This window comes from Urocampus carinirostris, chromosome 2, assembly GCF_059441175.1.
Source record: "Urocampus carinirostris isolate Australia breed hairy pipefish chromosome 2, RoL_Ucar_1.0, whole genome shotgun sequence".
Taxonomy (NCBI): domain Eukaryota; kingdom Metazoa; phylum Chordata; class Actinopteri; order Syngnathiformes; family Syngnathidae; genus Urocampus; species Urocampus carinirostris.
The window spans coordinates 50,513,251-50,529,048 of record NC_142350.1 but is presented as its reverse complement, the minus strand read 5'-3'; the positions used below and the strand labels follow the sequence as shown (position 1 = coordinate 50,529,048).

Sequence of the window (15,798 nt, the reverse complement as noted above, 5' to 3'; positions counted from 1 at the left end):
CTGTTTTCAAAAAGCTATTTGACCGACAGTACCGTAATTTTTGTTTTCAACGAAAAATCTGAATTCCAAGACACCTGTAGTGAGATGAGCGGCCATCTTGGCTACGTAATTAGCATATTCTCAAGAGTGCTAGTTAGTTGGACACGTTTCAAGATTTCTTTTGTCGTTCGGTGTGTTTTTTGCCTTTTCCCGACAGTAATGGGGCCTAAGAAAGGTAGTGATAATGTGAAGGAAAAGAGGAAAACTCACAACGTCTGAGTTGAAGTCAAATGCAAAATACGAGAAAAGTGTTCGTCTGTCATCGAACCGGTGAGCAAAGGTACAGTAAATGCTTTTAAATAGTTTCATATTTTTATCTTTAGTATCTAAAAAAAATAGGTATGTATTTAGGGACATATTTTAATATTGTGGGTATTTTGGAACGCGAAGAAGTGTTTAAAATGTAAATACAGTTACTGTTTCTGTACACGAGCCCAAACATATTACTATGAACATTTGATTTAATGGCTTGTTATTCGTCTGAAATGTGTGCCCCCCACCCTGGTACGTATTTTTCTTATTTCCAAATAGTTCATGTTGTTTGCCAATTACATACCTATTTTTGAAAAGTATCTATCTACCGTTTGTACAGTGTATGGTCAGTTAGGTGGGCCCAACCCATTTTAGTGTTAAGAGTCCCTGGTGGTCTAGTGGTTAGGATTCGGCGCTCTCACCGCCGCGGCCCGGGTTCGATTCCCGGTCAGGGAACTACTTTTGACATTTTTTATTTGAATGTATTTCACAAATATATTATTACTGGTAAAATATGGTTTTTCATAAAACTTTTATCTACTATTGACAAAATTTGATTATCAAATATACATACATGGTAGGTATAAGGTTTGGAACCTTTTGCAAGTTCTCTCAATTCTGCATAAATTCGCCTTCAAATGTGATCTGAGTCTTACCAAGATCATTCGAATGAAAGTCCAGACTAACATTTCCATATCTGAAATGATAGTAATATAATTTTGATTTTAGTGGGTACAATATACCAAAAGACTTACCAGTAGCATTTACAGTGGAACTTCGGTTCTTGACCATAATCCGTTCCAGAACCCTGTTCGAAAACCGATTTGGTCGATCACCGAAAATCGTTTTTGCCATTAAAAGTAATGTAAAATCATTTTAATACGTTCCAACACCCTGAACGCTTACCGTGCACGTAAACATGAAGCTAACCCAGGCTAATCATACGTTTGTGTTAGCGTAATCTTCCGTACCAAAGATTCCGCTAACATGACCGTGTACAACTAAAAAAATCAGGTCGTTTACACGTCATTTAGCACCTAGGTCTCTACAAAAAGTGGTGAGCGGTTAAAGGATAAAGAAAAGAATTATGAATAGGATTTCTTACCTTTGTGGTGCTCAGCAGAAGCCATGCTGTATCTATAGCAGGATCGGTAACTCGCACACCTTCATATTTTGCTATTATTTCTTTCTTAAATGCAATAGTTGTACGCACTACCCTTCTTTTTTCACCTGTAGCAACTTTGCTGCTTGCACCAACCTTTTTCGGAGGCATAATTAGGGGCTGAAACAGTCCGTTCACCGATATCTTAAGCAAAAGCAAAAAGAAGTGCGCGCGCACGTCATAACAGTTCTTCACGAGGGGTTGGGGCAATCTACACCCGTACGCCGCTCAGCATCGCCCCTAGCGTACCGGCGTTCGAACTCCGTTTTTTTTGAACGAAAAGCGAAGCAAGAATTTCTCGAAATTTTTGGTCGAGAACAGATTTGTTCAAACGGAGAGGCGTTAGAAAACCGAGGTTCCACTGTACTGGGCACCCAGTTACTTTGACATGTTATCAATAGTTTTATGGATAAGTCAATTTTATTAGTTAAATTTTGCAAGATTGGAAAAAGTTTGCTCAAGAAAAAAAAGATCCCTTTGTAACTGTATACCACTTTGAAGGAAGGTTCTCGATGGAAATATTTGGTTCCCTTGAGCAACTTATCCACATTTAACATGGTAATTTCATTATTATTCTTGCAAAATTGTCATTTTTTAATTAGAGGTGAAATCCCCAATAAAGAATTTAGCCCGGGGAAAATGACAATAATTCTTTTGCGATAAGTTCACAGAGATTGTGATGCTAATTGTTTATATAGTAACTCCAAATTAATGAGCCGCTCCATAAAGCTCATTTTATCATTAAAACATCTTGGCATTCACATATTATTTTTTTTTGAGGAGTTTAGATTTTTTGGGGGGTGAGTAGTCTCTATTTTTGTAGTTTGTCTTAAAGATAATGTGGGCCCTTTGAGAAGCAGGTAGCTCCCATAGAAAAACTGTGTCGCCCGCGAACCGGTTCTGAAAATCGGGTCATTGTGATTTCCTTGAAAATTGAATTTTTAACTAGCATGTGAAATCATTGACTTGATCAGTGTCCTTAAATACATGATCAAATCTTGCAAAATTATTCTTAAAATTAGCCTATTATTTCACCAACTTTAAAAATACATCTGTTTAACTGGTTCACAGCCAATTTTGAAATCCTATTTGTAATACCAGAACCTAGAAATAACACAGTAACAACATAATAACATTCCATATATCAATTATTTTAGAAATGCATATCAAACTGGCAACACTATAAGTAATAATGAGCAAGAAAAATGAGCTTTGAGCTTTAAAGATTGGTGGTCTGAAAAGTAAAAAAGTCTCTCCATTGTTAACCTTCCAGACAGATTTAAAAAGGATACAGTTATTGTTGTTTTGTCACTTTATTTCCAAAAAGAAACAATCATTACTATACGTGTCCATCACAATCACTACAAAAAGAATTTGTCAAGAACAGCAGAGAAAAATCTGACAAAATTGATTAAATTAAAGCTGATCATCAATGTTTTTTTTTATTCTTCTCACAAAGACATATTCAGATATTCAGTTTTTCCAAACTCATTCGTTTAAACATCCAGGAGTTTGTAAAGTGTCCGTCCTAAAAGTGTTCCTGTGCAGAAAACACAAATATGCTTACTTGGACTAAAACCCAAAGCTACATTTCATCCGAGTATATGTGGCGCTTTTCAGGGCGCCATCCAGAAGGGCATGGACTGCTGCTGAGGTTGCGTTTTAGGCCGGGGAGGGGGCGGGCAACGGAAGCCCTTGATCCAGTCTAAGGAGACAGAAGAGGAGCCGCCGGGGTTACCTGACCCTGCAGCTCTAGTACTCGGGTACTCTTCTTCCTCATCCGATGAGTCGCCGGTGTACGCCACCAAGCCGGTTTTTATTTTCTTCACGGCAGGCTCTGCTTAAAGGGGAAGGGTTACAGGACAAAAAGAAGAAAAGAAAAACAGCAACGAGAAAACACAGCGACCGCAATTCAGCACAATGCAAGTTGGAAGAAAAGGATTAGTACGAGGGTTCATCCGAGAGCCGCCGTCGTTTTGTCGGTGAACGGGGGGGCGTCCGGTTGAGCAGCGGTACGACGTAGCATCAGTGTTCATCCCCACCCCACGCCCCCCAGGATGACATGGAAGAGAGGAAAAACAGAGAAAAAAAGAGAAAACACAAAAACAGGAGAGAGACTCATTAGTGAGGTAGATCGACGTAGCACACCGATGATGTCATCAGAATGGGACAAAGACACTGGATTTTAAGACGCCGCTTCAACTATTTCCTGGAAGAGTAGTCAACTCTGCCTGCACTGATCCGCAGGACACGTTTTAACTTTACATCAATTTGAATTCCTACTAGTTTCGTGGGTATATTCCAAATTTTGTGATGGACCTACCCACAGGGGCTTGCGGGAGGGGCCTCCTCTCTTCCATCTTGGGTCTCACGCCATTCGCGGGCAAGAGCGGTGGGGGCATTAGCTGCCTGCTGCAGGGAACAATAGCCAATTATGTTAGAATTACTGTAAAATTGTCCGGCTACACGAACTATACAGTCTGCCAATAAAGTCTCTTTACCATTTGAACCATTTATTAAAAATACATCAATTACATATTTCATTCAGATTTATTCTATTGTATTCAGTTTATTGAACGTGAGGTGCGTTGTTTGATGTGTCCTTGAATAACTGAAAGTTAAACAGTTACTCTATTAAGTATGTTAAAAATGCCCAACTGAGGTCAAAGAGTCATTGTGCTTTATATTCCACTGCACCCATCTGCTTTTATCTTACTTTTAGCGGTTCTGGGAGAAACTCGTTGCTAGAAAGTGACATTATGCTTGTCCCCTCGAGTTTTTGTTTCGTTTTCATTTGAACAAGCTGACTGAGGTTTGCCACGATAACATAAGCCAGGTGGCGGCAAAGAATAACAAAGTTGCAAATTAAGTACAACTCCTTTACATTCTTTTATTTTTACCTCATTTAGTACACATCTACATGGGCAGTTAGTTGCACGAAGCACGGTACTTGATTTTCTGCCATGTTTGCTGTAGCATACATAGCCTCATCATTTGTGGCAATGCCATCAGTAATCCTTTGCTATAGGTCAGTAATGTCACTCGTCATTGTTCGACACACGATATTTTTAATATCCCCAAAGAAAGCGCAACATTCAGTGCGATTAATAACTAATAAAAACTAAATACCATAAAATACATCTGAAACAAATATATATATGATGGGTTGGATTTTTATTTAAAACACTTGATGGACACTCTGTATTTCAAGCAAATTTTAGTACAGTAAATTAAAATAGTTCTGCTTAAAATTACAAGATGCTAATTGCTACTAGAATTTAACATAGTTTACATTCAACATGCTAAACTATGTAACTAAAGAATACACTCAAAATAAGTTAAAATGCCAAGCTTGTTTGTAAATTAATGTTATATATCATTTCAAAATTAAGACAGAAAAACAGTACAGCAATCCCTATTATATATATATATATATATATATATATATATACACATATATACATATATATACACACACAAACACACATGTGTTTTTATTGTTTACAATTGCAGTTGGTGAAAATATTTAATTCGAACAAGTATGAAGGGCTAGGAAAGGCTTAGATAACTAGAATAAAATCATCTTATATTGGCAAGTTACATCTCCAAGATGCCCTTCTACTATTGGTCAATGTCAAGTGAAATGCCGGTCTGCTATTGATTTGCGTCATGTCAACAGGAAATTGCCAATTTGCTTGTGGCTGGACTCTTTCCCACGATGCTATTTTCTCTTTTCATTCACTCCAGGATCTCATTAATACTGCAAACTAGTGCGATACAAAACTGCATTCCTTCGACTAAATTATAAGCTATGAATCCCAACGGGAGAAGCAAAAAACATAACTATGGAAACGAAGCTAGTGATTATCAGGAAATCCCCACCCCAGAATGGATTAATGTCGTATCTTAGGGGTCCACTGTATTGTTCAGTGTTTTAAAAAAAAAGTGTACTTTTTATAAAATTTAAGTCCCAGCTTGAGGAAGAGAAATTCTTTGGCCTAAGCTATCCCTTACTTGAATGGAAAATTAGAGGTTTGACATCCATAGCCATCAAAGGTACTGAATGCAACCATTTAAAAAAACAAAATAATTTTGTCTTTTTACCTAACTCCAGTACAAGTGGAACGTAACTCCCTGGATAAACAGGGATCACTGTACTATAGAAAAAAAAGCTTAAAACAATAAATGAACACAAAACTGCATTGAACACCTAAGAAATCTAAAATAAGGTGTAACAAAGAGGATTTGAATAACGATTTTAGGTAGAGCTTTGCATACCCGTCCCTCTCACTTGTCGGGCCAGAGGAACTCGCAGGTGGGGGTCCTGCGGTCTCGGGGCTGCCCGGGGAGATGCCTGCACCTAAATTAGTCATATGAATGGGTCCATGCTATGAGCAGAAAGACACACAGGCGCAATTAGCAGACATCCTCGACTTTTTACTTTACTGGCCACAAGATTAAGTTTCACTTTTTTTTTCTTCTTCTTCTTCTTCTTCTTCCTTACCAAGTGTCTCGCCAACTTTTTTCCCTTTGTCACAATTTTATACCTTGCCTTGGGGGGGGTGAACTTTGAAAGTGAAACAAATGCGCTATGCAGAATAATACCAAGGCAGGAATACGAATTTAAAATTAAGAATAAAATAGCAGCGTAGATCTCATTAAAAAAAAAAAAAAAAAGTTTCAACAGTAAAAATGAAAACAAACAACGACTAAAGCGTTTAATATGTCCCTCACCTGATAGCCGAGCAGGCCATTGTCATGCTCATCGGGCACTTCCTCTGTGAAGCGTCTTTTCTGCGCCGGATTGGCAGATGCGGGCAGAGGAGGCGGAACTTTGGGCAGAGCCACGGTCGATGGAACGTAGGACATGGGAGGAACTGTCTGCGCCAAAAGAAAGAAATACACACCTCAGATGGTTTTTAGTGATGGGTCTCCAAACTATGGCTTTGGGCCTGTTTGTGGGTCATTGACCATATTTCAGTGGCTTGCAACAAATACTTAAAATCAAGGGCACATCTTTGGTTTTGGCATTGATGGGGACAGCACATTTTTCTCTGATCACATAATAATGGTGGGGACAAACAATAATTTTACAATATTGGGGGGATAAGTGCCCCCCGTCCATGCCAAAACGGCACACTTGCTATAGTTCTAGGAGGCGCTACAGGTCCCTAAAGACAAAGACAAAAATTACTTTTTTTCCAGAGGTCCATCACCACCCTAAACGAGCGCACAAAACTGAAAATATATCTTGCGACTATTTGTTTTATGCTGCTAAATGTTATTGCACTAAACTCTGAAAATATGTACCGTGTGACCTTTTTTGTTGTTGCTGCTAAATGGTATTGCACTTCTTTTCATTGCACTGTTGTTACAATGCATGATTCTTTTTAATTAACAAACATTGCACTATTATAATTTGTCTCTAAGCACTATGTTGTAAATGTTTTTTTCTGCCTTTAACCAGATTGTATTTTCTCTTTTTTTCACTTACTAAAGTTTTTATTAGATGTTTACCCTGGAGTGCCATGTCTAAACTTGCTGCATACAATGTTACACAACATTGATGTTAATGACAATAAAGACAATTCAAATCAAGAGAGGAAAAGATCTTTTGGGGAGCTTTTTTCAGTGCACAATAGTGCAAACAAAGTTTTCCAATTACAAATGTTACATTTTTAAAATAAATATGGTAATTTCTCGAGCATTTTTATTTTAAACAAAAAGATTAGTGCACCTAAGAAAAAACAAGAATAAGTGCCGCATGTATCCTTTTTCCCCCCCAACAATACGCAAATTGTGAATAGCATAAAATACTGTGAAAAAAAAGGTGGAAGTTGTGCAAAATAACACAGATATTAAATGGAATAAATGATTAGGTTGACAACAAATGCAAATATAAAATATAGTAACTAAAATGTAGTTAAATGACAAAAGATAATAGTTGCAAAATTGTACCTGAACCACAGAGGCAGGAGGAGGAACTGGAGCAGGTATAGGGGCAGCCGCAGGGGGTGGAGCAGAAACAGGAGGAAGAACAGGTGGCGGAATTGGTGCCGGAATGGGCGCAGGAACTGGAGCAGAAACGGGCGGTGCCGGACAGATGGGCGGAACCAGATTCGGAGGTGGCGGCGGGGGCACAGGATTAGGCGGGAACTGAGGTAGGACGGAAGGGGGTGGTGGCATCGGAGGCGGTACTGGGAAGGACATCGGCGGCGGCTGGTTCTGAGGAAGTGGCACTGGCATGGGATAGCCCGGCTGGAAGCCGGCTGGGGGGTAGTATGGGTGCTGCGGGGGCATCCCGTTCATCACTGGGGGCTGTGTGAAGCCTGGAAGGAGAAGAAGGGTCAGGATGTCAGATTTATGCCAAGGAGATCATTTTTTGATTATTTTTTTTAATACATTTTTTTTTTTAAATCACCTTGCTGTGATGGCATCATTGAGCTCATTTGACTGAGGAAGCGAGAATAATCGGCATGGACCTGATACAAAACACATTCAGCTCATTGTCAATAAACAGATATATTGCACCAAAGTTTTTTTTAAACTCTACTCACAGTTTGGAGCAGATTTTGACACAATGTTTTTGCTGCTGCAAGACCTTCTGGTTTAGGATGACTAAAAAAAAAAAGAATTGAAGGAAGGGATACATGATGAGTGAACTGAGATGTGAAGCTTGATTTACAGAGAACGGTTTCAAGTATTTTGAAGCCATGAAATAAAAAGTGAGGACGTGCACCGTCTTTGCTGCCCTATTTTGCTATTTTTGGCCAATTCAAATATTATAACATGGGTGCCTAAATCAGGGGTGTCAGACTAGTTTTGACATACGGGCCACATTTTAGAAAGAGTACTCTCAAGGGGGTCATACTAGTAAATTAATGGCATAAAAAGTGCCTTAGCTGGAGGGTTGGGGATTTTTCGGAGACTCACAATTAAATTACGGTACAACAATGATTCAGGGGTGTAAGATTTGATAATAAAATAATCTTTGAGGTTTAATTATTTCCTTTACTAAGATATATGTCTTGTATTGGTTTTTAACTGTACATTTGTGTAAAAAGAGCAAAAAAAGTAAATTAATTTCTAGTACTTTATTTAACTGAGCTACAGGGAAGTGACTAAAATAGCACACGAAAACAAATTTAAGTGCAAACGATTTAAGATTGATTTATCGATTCAAAAGCCTTTTTTTTAATTTTAATTATTTCTTTGATGAAAATGTGACTTGTATTTGGGAACTTTGCTTGAACAGTGGGTTGTTCAACAAAGAGCGGCAAGCAGAAGTGTCAGTACGATAACTATACGTATGAAGCAGGGGTCAGCAATAAATGATTGGTGAAAAATTAATGCCATTAATTGCGAAAAATTAATGGAATGGTTGCTTAAATTCATAAATCCATTTATTGCAAAATTTAAATAATTAGCAATTATTGCAACCCATTAATTGCAAAAATATTCAGGTTTTTTGTTAGTCGTTTGCGTCAACAAACGTGCAACTTTTCACGCCGCGCGAGCATTTCGTATGCGGTCAAGGTCACATACACGCACAATCGGGACAGTGCATGCATACGCGTAAGCTACCGTGCTTCCCCCATTATAAGACCCACCCTGAATATAAGGCCCAGCTTTTTATGAGAAATGAAATTCAACCTTCCTGCAAATAAGAGGCTCATATTACCTATGAAAACCGTAGATATCAACGTTATTTAACAACGGCAATGCTTTTCTAAGAAATTTTTAGCGAAAATGTATTACTTTTGCACATATTTTTATTTCAAAACCTCAATTTTTGACGATGATTTTGAAGTAAGGCCGGCCTTATATTCGGGGAAACACGGTAGCTGTACGTACATAGTGTGGTTGCAAAGCAGCTTTTTATTGGTCGGGACAAAATCGGGCTTGTTGATTGGCTCACGTTTTGCCTCAAGCACGTACGTCGTGGATGCCCATACGCACACGTTGTACACCACTACTACTACGCTGTATTGATTGTAATCTTCGCGCGGTTATGGGACCGAAGGAAAAAATGGTTAGATTAGATTAGAGGGACCAGTTTGTTCGACCATATTGACACGGCTAGTATACCATTAAATTACCAATTAATGGCTAGAAATCCAATAAATACCCATTAATTGGCCTTGCCGCAAAAAAATTAATTTTAATTTTTTCGCACTTAAATATTAATTTTTTTTTCCAAAAATCAATTACTGATGACCCCTGGTATGAAGGCAACAGCGCTGGCACAAAAACACCGGACGTGTTGGATGGCCCATTCACTGAGATATGGTCAATTCGAACACAGCAGAAGAAGAATTCGAGGGATTCGTCGATGAGGAGCTTATAGAGTGATCTTTGTTTTTCTTTTGTGTGTTTACGTTTTACATTTTACAGTTATTATGTTATTGCTTTGCACTCGTTGTTTTTGCACATTACGAGTGTCACTTTATTGCGATTGCACTAACGTTTCATTTAAAATAACAGTATCAGACGTTTTTTTCTTTGCGTGTTGACTAAATGGACAAAAAATAAAATGATATGTCGATGTTGTTCAAAGATGTGTCACGAAAATGCTTTACTTCAGAGAAAATAATAAAACGGCTGTTTATTTATTTTGGGAGTGAATGGAGTTGTGGAAAGCTTGTTTGTTAATAAAGTTTGACCTTTTTGAATATTTTGTTGACATTCCCTTGAGCGTGGCAACATCTAGAGGTTGCATGAAGTAACTACATTCTCTACTGTAGTCAAGTCGTCACATTTATTTACCGTAAATAGCCCTTAATCCCAAAAATGTCTCGAAGGACTGCACAGGATTACAATTACAAAATTGCACAATTACCTGATCTTAAACCAGCATGCACTTATAGCGCCTTATAATGGGGTGCGTCTTATATATGGCATAAGTTTTAAAATATATCATTCATTGAAGGTGCGCCTTATAACATGGTGCGCCATATAGTGCGGAAAATACGGTATTTAAAACTGCGGGTTATTGTTGCTCAATTTTCTCCTGTATTTCTCTCAGCAATGTCTTGCGGGCCTGATTGTTTGTCGGGCCTGATCGCACAGGCCGTGTGTTTGACACCTCCGTCTAAATCTTTCACTCTGAAGTTTAGATGTTCCTCTCCACTAACACAGGTGGTTCAAATAACAAACATTTAACCAGATTGAGAGCCCCCCTTCTACATTTGACAGACACTGCAATTATTAGCACACCTCACATCTCTCAAGAGATGAGCGACTTCCCCACCTGATGTAGATGTACATGGGCTCAAAGGCTTCCCGTCCCGAGGTGGGCTCCAGACAACCCGAGCCCTTCCCCCTGAGGAAAACTTTGGCACCAGTCTCTGCCTGGATGTGCTGCAGGTACGAGCAGTTGGGACCCTCCACCCGCTCTTTAACCGCAAAACTTGGGATGGCGTGCTCCAGGCCCACGAAAGTCTTATCTTGAACATAGTGCATCTGTTGAGACAATATATCAAAGTCAATAAAAAAATTGGGAAGAGTTTTCAATTCATTTGAGCCCGCTGAGGTTCTACTCACTCCACCCTGAAAATGTGGCTTGTGGTGCGTCATCGGGGGCATGGACGGCGGTGGCGTTTGCTGATAGACCGTCACAGTGGGCGGGGTGGACGCGTAGGATGAGGACACCGATGATGGGGCAGTAGCTGCTTTCACGACCCCATTGGTGATGATCTCCTTGATTTTGTTGACGGCACCTGCAAGCCAAACAGAAGTGTCAGAATCGAAAAACAACAACAACAAAATAAAAACAAGAGACTTTACGGACGGTCCACAAGCTCCCGCGTCTGTCCTTGAACATGCAGATAGAGAGGCCGGTCGCTATCAGGAAAGAGGACAGGATGTGTATTAAGATACAAAACGAAACAAGATAGTTTAACATGGCTTCAAAAACGCTATTTAGTCACCCGGGTGGTGCTTTTCCTTTCTCCTCTGCAGTCATGTAGCGTCCCCTAGTGGAAACAGCAGCGCTGCTCACTCTACTGATCTGAAAACAGAAGGAAAAAATCTGGACAATAAGCTCATCGTTTCGCTTTCAAATACTGTTTTGTTGCTACTGTACTTTGTTTTTCCCCCGGGTATTCATTGTCCGTTTTTATTCAAATCACTGTTATATATTCTGTGTACAGCAACCGTGGGTGTCTTAAAAGGCACTTGAAATTAAAATACATTAATATTATTTGTTATTATGATGATGAAAAAAATCAAACTAATTTGATTTTTTTTTGGAAGGAACTTAATAGGTAAATCATAGTTACTCAAAGCTGCTGCGTGTTATAGAGTAATAGTAGTAATTGCTAACTATGGCATTTAAACATTTTAATTACAAGCTTTGACTAGGTATGTTTTCGGTAGAAAATGTTAAGTTTCCATCAAACTAAATTCAAATCAGTTATTCTTGTCTGAACATTTTGCCTACATCACTCAGCCCCACTTTCTAGGACAGAGGTCACCAACTTTTTTTTTTAGAGCTAAAGGCTACTTTTTTGTTACTGATTCGTGCAAAGGGCTTCCATTTTGATGTGCATTTCTAAAATATGTTATAATGTTGTTATTATGTCGCTGCTTTGTCATTATCATGTTAAAACTGGTATTTTTTTTTTAGAAATAGGGCCAAGATAGGCTAAGTCAAACACCAAAACATTTCACTTGTATAGGGGCATTGAGTCTTCAGGCTTTTCGGGTGTTCTAAGGGGGCTACTTGGTGCTGTCGGGCACCACATTGGCGACCTCCGGTATAGGATTTGTAATATTCAATTTTCAACCTCACTGACCTCATCTTGTGTCTGTCCTCGTGTTAAAAGATTGCGGCATGTGATGGGGACATCGTTGATCTCAACCTCCGCCACCACCAGGTCGTCTTTAGCCTTGGGTGGCATCGGAGGTTTGCTGATGTTCATAACCTGCTGGAGAGGGAAGGTAAGTTAAACTAAATGCTCGAGGGGTTGTCCGATGCCGTGTGGATTATACAAATGTCACTTTTGTAAATTGACGTTTAGCCCCAATACTGTTTTATTCAGATCGTTCATAAATACACTAATGGCTATACTACTACCTTTCGCCGTGGGGTGGAAGCATGGGATTTAAAAATGCCAAGGAATGACAAGACACGGCTATTTATCAGATTTCCTGGTAAACCTTTATACAGGAGTGCTTCACATGAAAGCAACTTGTGCAAAAGCTGACAAAATGGTGCTTTTGAGTGAAGGGGTCGATGCAAAACTGAAGAAAGACGAAAACAATGAGGTACTCAAAATCCAGTAGTACTAAAAAGATTTAATGCTGTCAGTCATTGAAATACGCCACCAACACTTTTCAAGCTAGGGTTTTTTCCCTTCATTTCTTTGAAATATAAAATAATCTATTCGAAGGTGTTGGCAATGTGACAATGATTGCATGTTCAAGTTCCTGTTGAGCCACTTGTTTCCACCACAGCTCGATTAATTCTCCTTCAAATGACCTAAGTCGGGACTTTCGTCACTTGGCATTTCAAGAAACATTTTGTCAAGGTGCGGCTGATTTTACTTCCTTCAAGGTTAAAATCGTTAGCTGCCCACCCGTCATTTGTGCTGTTGAGCAACAAGTTCAGAGTGAGAATGTTTTTTATTTCCTCTGCTTCATACAAATGTATCCTGTCAGTTTATGAAGTGTGCGAAATAACCACTTATTGACAGATAGGTAGCTAAGAGAATCACCAGAATTGACTTAAATGCAATAATCCAAAACGGGTCACTAGTACAGTAGACCACGGAATACCTTCTGATGTTTTCTCCTTACGGTGTGAAATAAGTCGGTTTTGGCCCCAATTTGCCATTTTCCCCTTAAACGACATACACAACATATTATTTTTCGTACCCAAAAATATTGTTAGTATTTGTGCGTATTGGGTTATGCCTCTAAGATGCCTGTCTGCTATTGGTTGATGGCATATAATCTTCTTGTCCGCTATTGGTTGGAGTCATGGAATAATGAAAATGCAGATTGGCTGATCCACAATGCCGCTTTATTTATCCGGTGTGTTTTTTTAAAGATTCAACGAGCATGTGAAACTATACGGTATTTTTTTCTACTCTTTTATTCACTGAGAGTCCCAAGTCTTGCAATAATGCCAAAGGATAAGAGAATACATGTAACCATGGAAACAAAGAATTATGTTATCAATAATTAAAAAGAATGCACACAGATAGCTTCCCTTGCTAAGTTGCATGGCTGTAAGTGATCGACGATCGGGACAATTATTAAAAACTAGGAGGCAATTAAAACTGCTAAGGGCATGAAAATCCTCACACATTTTGAAATTAGTTTATGTTTTTATCCAATCCAAGTCCTCTGCATCCACCTGCTACTGTACTTGACCAGCTCAAGCCGCGTCACACCAAAGGTTTATACTTTTTTATTCCCTTTACATGTACATCTAAAGTTGTATAGTACACAAGAGTAGCACTTATTCACATTCTTTCTATCCGTGGTACAGGGGGTTCAGATTTGCCAGTTTCTGTCCTTGCTAGACGACAATTTCACCTTAAACAGACTAATGTCATATCCCGGAGTCTATACACGAATATGACGCATAATGAAAATGAAATGAAAATGATCAGCATTTATATAGCGCTTTTCAAGTCAATAACTTCCCAAAGCGCTTTACAGTGTGCTTCACATTTTCCCAATAGCGGCCGTGATCTGTGCAGCCATGTAAGGCGCTAACCTGCTTATTGGGGGTAATTGGGGGTTCAATGTCTTACCCAAGGACACTTCGACATGTAACACGGACAAGCCGGGATTCGAACTGGGATCCCTTAATCCTAAAACGATCGCTCTACCTCCTGAGCTACTGCCGCCCCGCATAAGCAGTACTTACGGTGTACTATTTTATAGTAATCATGTTTTTATCTAGGGAACCGGGGGTTCGGAGCCATTTACCATTTGGTTCTATGACCTGCTGTACGACAATTTTACTTGGATCTCCACCTCGGAACGGATTAACGTTGTTTAAACGAATGGAATAACGATTGCAGCTTGCATTTCAGCCGCCTTCGGCTATTATTACGGTGCAATACTTTTTCAAACTACCACCGATTTACAACACTGTTATTACACGTTTACAGAGGCTCGTGTCAACCAAAGTCATTAGCGGAAACAAGTCGAACAAGGAAGAAAACATTCCTCGCAGCGCTTTTTCACCTTTTGAACGGGCCCTGGCACGGCGCCAATCTGCGAAGGTTTCAATTTTCCCTTCGCAACCAGCATGGCGTTGATCTTTGCAGCGACTGCAGCGGCTGCGTCCAGCGCTCCGGTGGCAGCCGTCTCTGCCTCGGCCGCCCCATCGGAACCAGGACCTGGCTGGTCCCATTTGCTAAAACGGCGGCTAAGCACAAGGAAAAAAGAGACAGTTGCAAATGTGAATGATAACACCTTACAGTTTGAAGTGTCGTAAACTGTTATTATAAATTGTGGTTTATTTTAAAGAGTCGTGATGATTACTAGTTAGCATGTTGTTTTCTTTAAAAAGAGGCTAACTACAAAGAGCTAACGCAGAGTCCACCATGATTACGTAAACTAGCGTCCAGTTATAAATGACGTAAACCAAAGATATTGTAATTTGCAACTCACCCGCCGTTTTGACTTCCACCAAGTGACATATATATCCTTAAAAAAATCTTCGTTTGGGGTGTATCAAAAACAACAACCGCACAGCAGCTCGCTCTTTAAATATCACACGAACGACAGTTAGCGGTTGCTAAGCTAATCAGGTAGACGTTTCCGTCTCCGGTTTAGGGATGTGTGCAAGAAGTCGCCTTTAGGGGGCGACAAAGACAATCGTGTCGTTGTTTCCTCCCAAATGCTCGAGTTTTAACATCATCATTACAAAATAAATTGGCATGAAACTGTCAAATAACAAAGTTAACAATTTTAAAGTGCTGCATACGCACAAAGAAAACAAAACAAAACATAAAATCAATAAACAAAGTAGATAAAGTAAAAAGAAAAATCAAACGCCTAACTTTTTTATCCGACCCACCGAACGAAAATGGTCAAAATATAATGACAAATGTATATAATAGCAAATAAAGTACTGCTGATAAAAAAATGTTTTAGTGCCCATTGTCCCCCCACTTCTCCCTAAAATACTACTACAGAATTACTACAAAAATACTACAAAATGTTCCAAAATAAATGCTACAAAAATTAAAATACAGACATTTTACAACAATACTAAATACATACTTAAGAAATACTACTTTGGAAATACAAACTTCTATAGAAATACTACATAGCACTACTATGGAAATACTTCAAAAATACTTCTATAGCAATATTTCAAA

At 39.1% G+C, this 15,798-nt stretch overlaps 1 protein-coding gene and 1 non-coding gene across 11 annotated transcripts; one reads left to right on the top strand and one right to left on the bottom strand.

Moving 5' to 3' along the window:
* Nucleotides 1-675: 675 nt before the first annotated feature.
* On the top strand, nucleotides 676-747 carry trnae-cuc (transfer RNA glutamic acid (anticodon CUC)). The gene has a single exon. It is a non-coding gene; the product is annotated as a tRNA-Glu (tRNA).
* Nucleotides 748-2,747: 2,000 nt separating this feature from the next.
* khdc4 (KH domain containing 4, pre-mRNA splicing factor) lies at nucleotides 2,748-15,251 on the bottom strand. Of its 10 annotated transcripts, none has more exons than XM_088326999.1 (14): nucleotides 15,086-15,251; nucleotides 14,657-14,840; nucleotides 12,250-12,381; nucleotides 11,383-11,462; nucleotides 11,244-11,296; nucleotides 10,997-11,172; nucleotides 10,704-10,915; nucleotides 8,011-8,071; nucleotides 7,875-7,935; nucleotides 7,412-7,782; nucleotides 6,188-6,334; nucleotides 5,732-5,841; nucleotides 3,777-3,865; nucleotides 2,748-3,293 (listed from the first exon to the last, which is right to left on the bottom strand). In XM_088326999.1, the coding sequence occupies exons 1-14, from the start codon at nucleotides 15,112-15,114 to the stop codon at nucleotides 3,070-3,072; spliced, it is 1,929 nt and encodes a 642-aa protein (XP_088183125.1). In that variant the 5' UTR covers nucleotides 15,115-15,251; the 3' UTR covers nucleotides 2,748-3,069. The 10 variants fall into 10 exon arrangements, 8 of the variants coding, with proteins under 8 accessions (XP_088183125.1, XP_088183126.1, XP_088183128.1 ...); XM_088327000.1 differs by having other exon boundaries at nucleotides 2,748-3,290; XM_088327002.1 differs by having other exon boundaries at nucleotides 12,250-12,378.
* Between the last annotated feature and the right edge of the window lie 547 nt (nucleotides 15,252-15,798).

Coding starts and splice junctions, on each gene's coding strand:
- khdc4 (XM_088326999.1), bottom strand. CDS start 15,114: ATGTCACTTGGTGGAAGTCAAAACGGCGG. Junction 10,916..10,996: donor AGCCACATTTTCAGGGTGGA/GTGAGTAGAACC, acceptor TTGTCTCAACAG/ATGCACTATGTTCAAGATAA. Junction 3,866..5,731: donor CCGACAAGTGAGAGGGACGG/GTATGCAAAGCT, acceptor TGTTCCCTGCAG/CAGGCAGCTAATGCCCCCAC.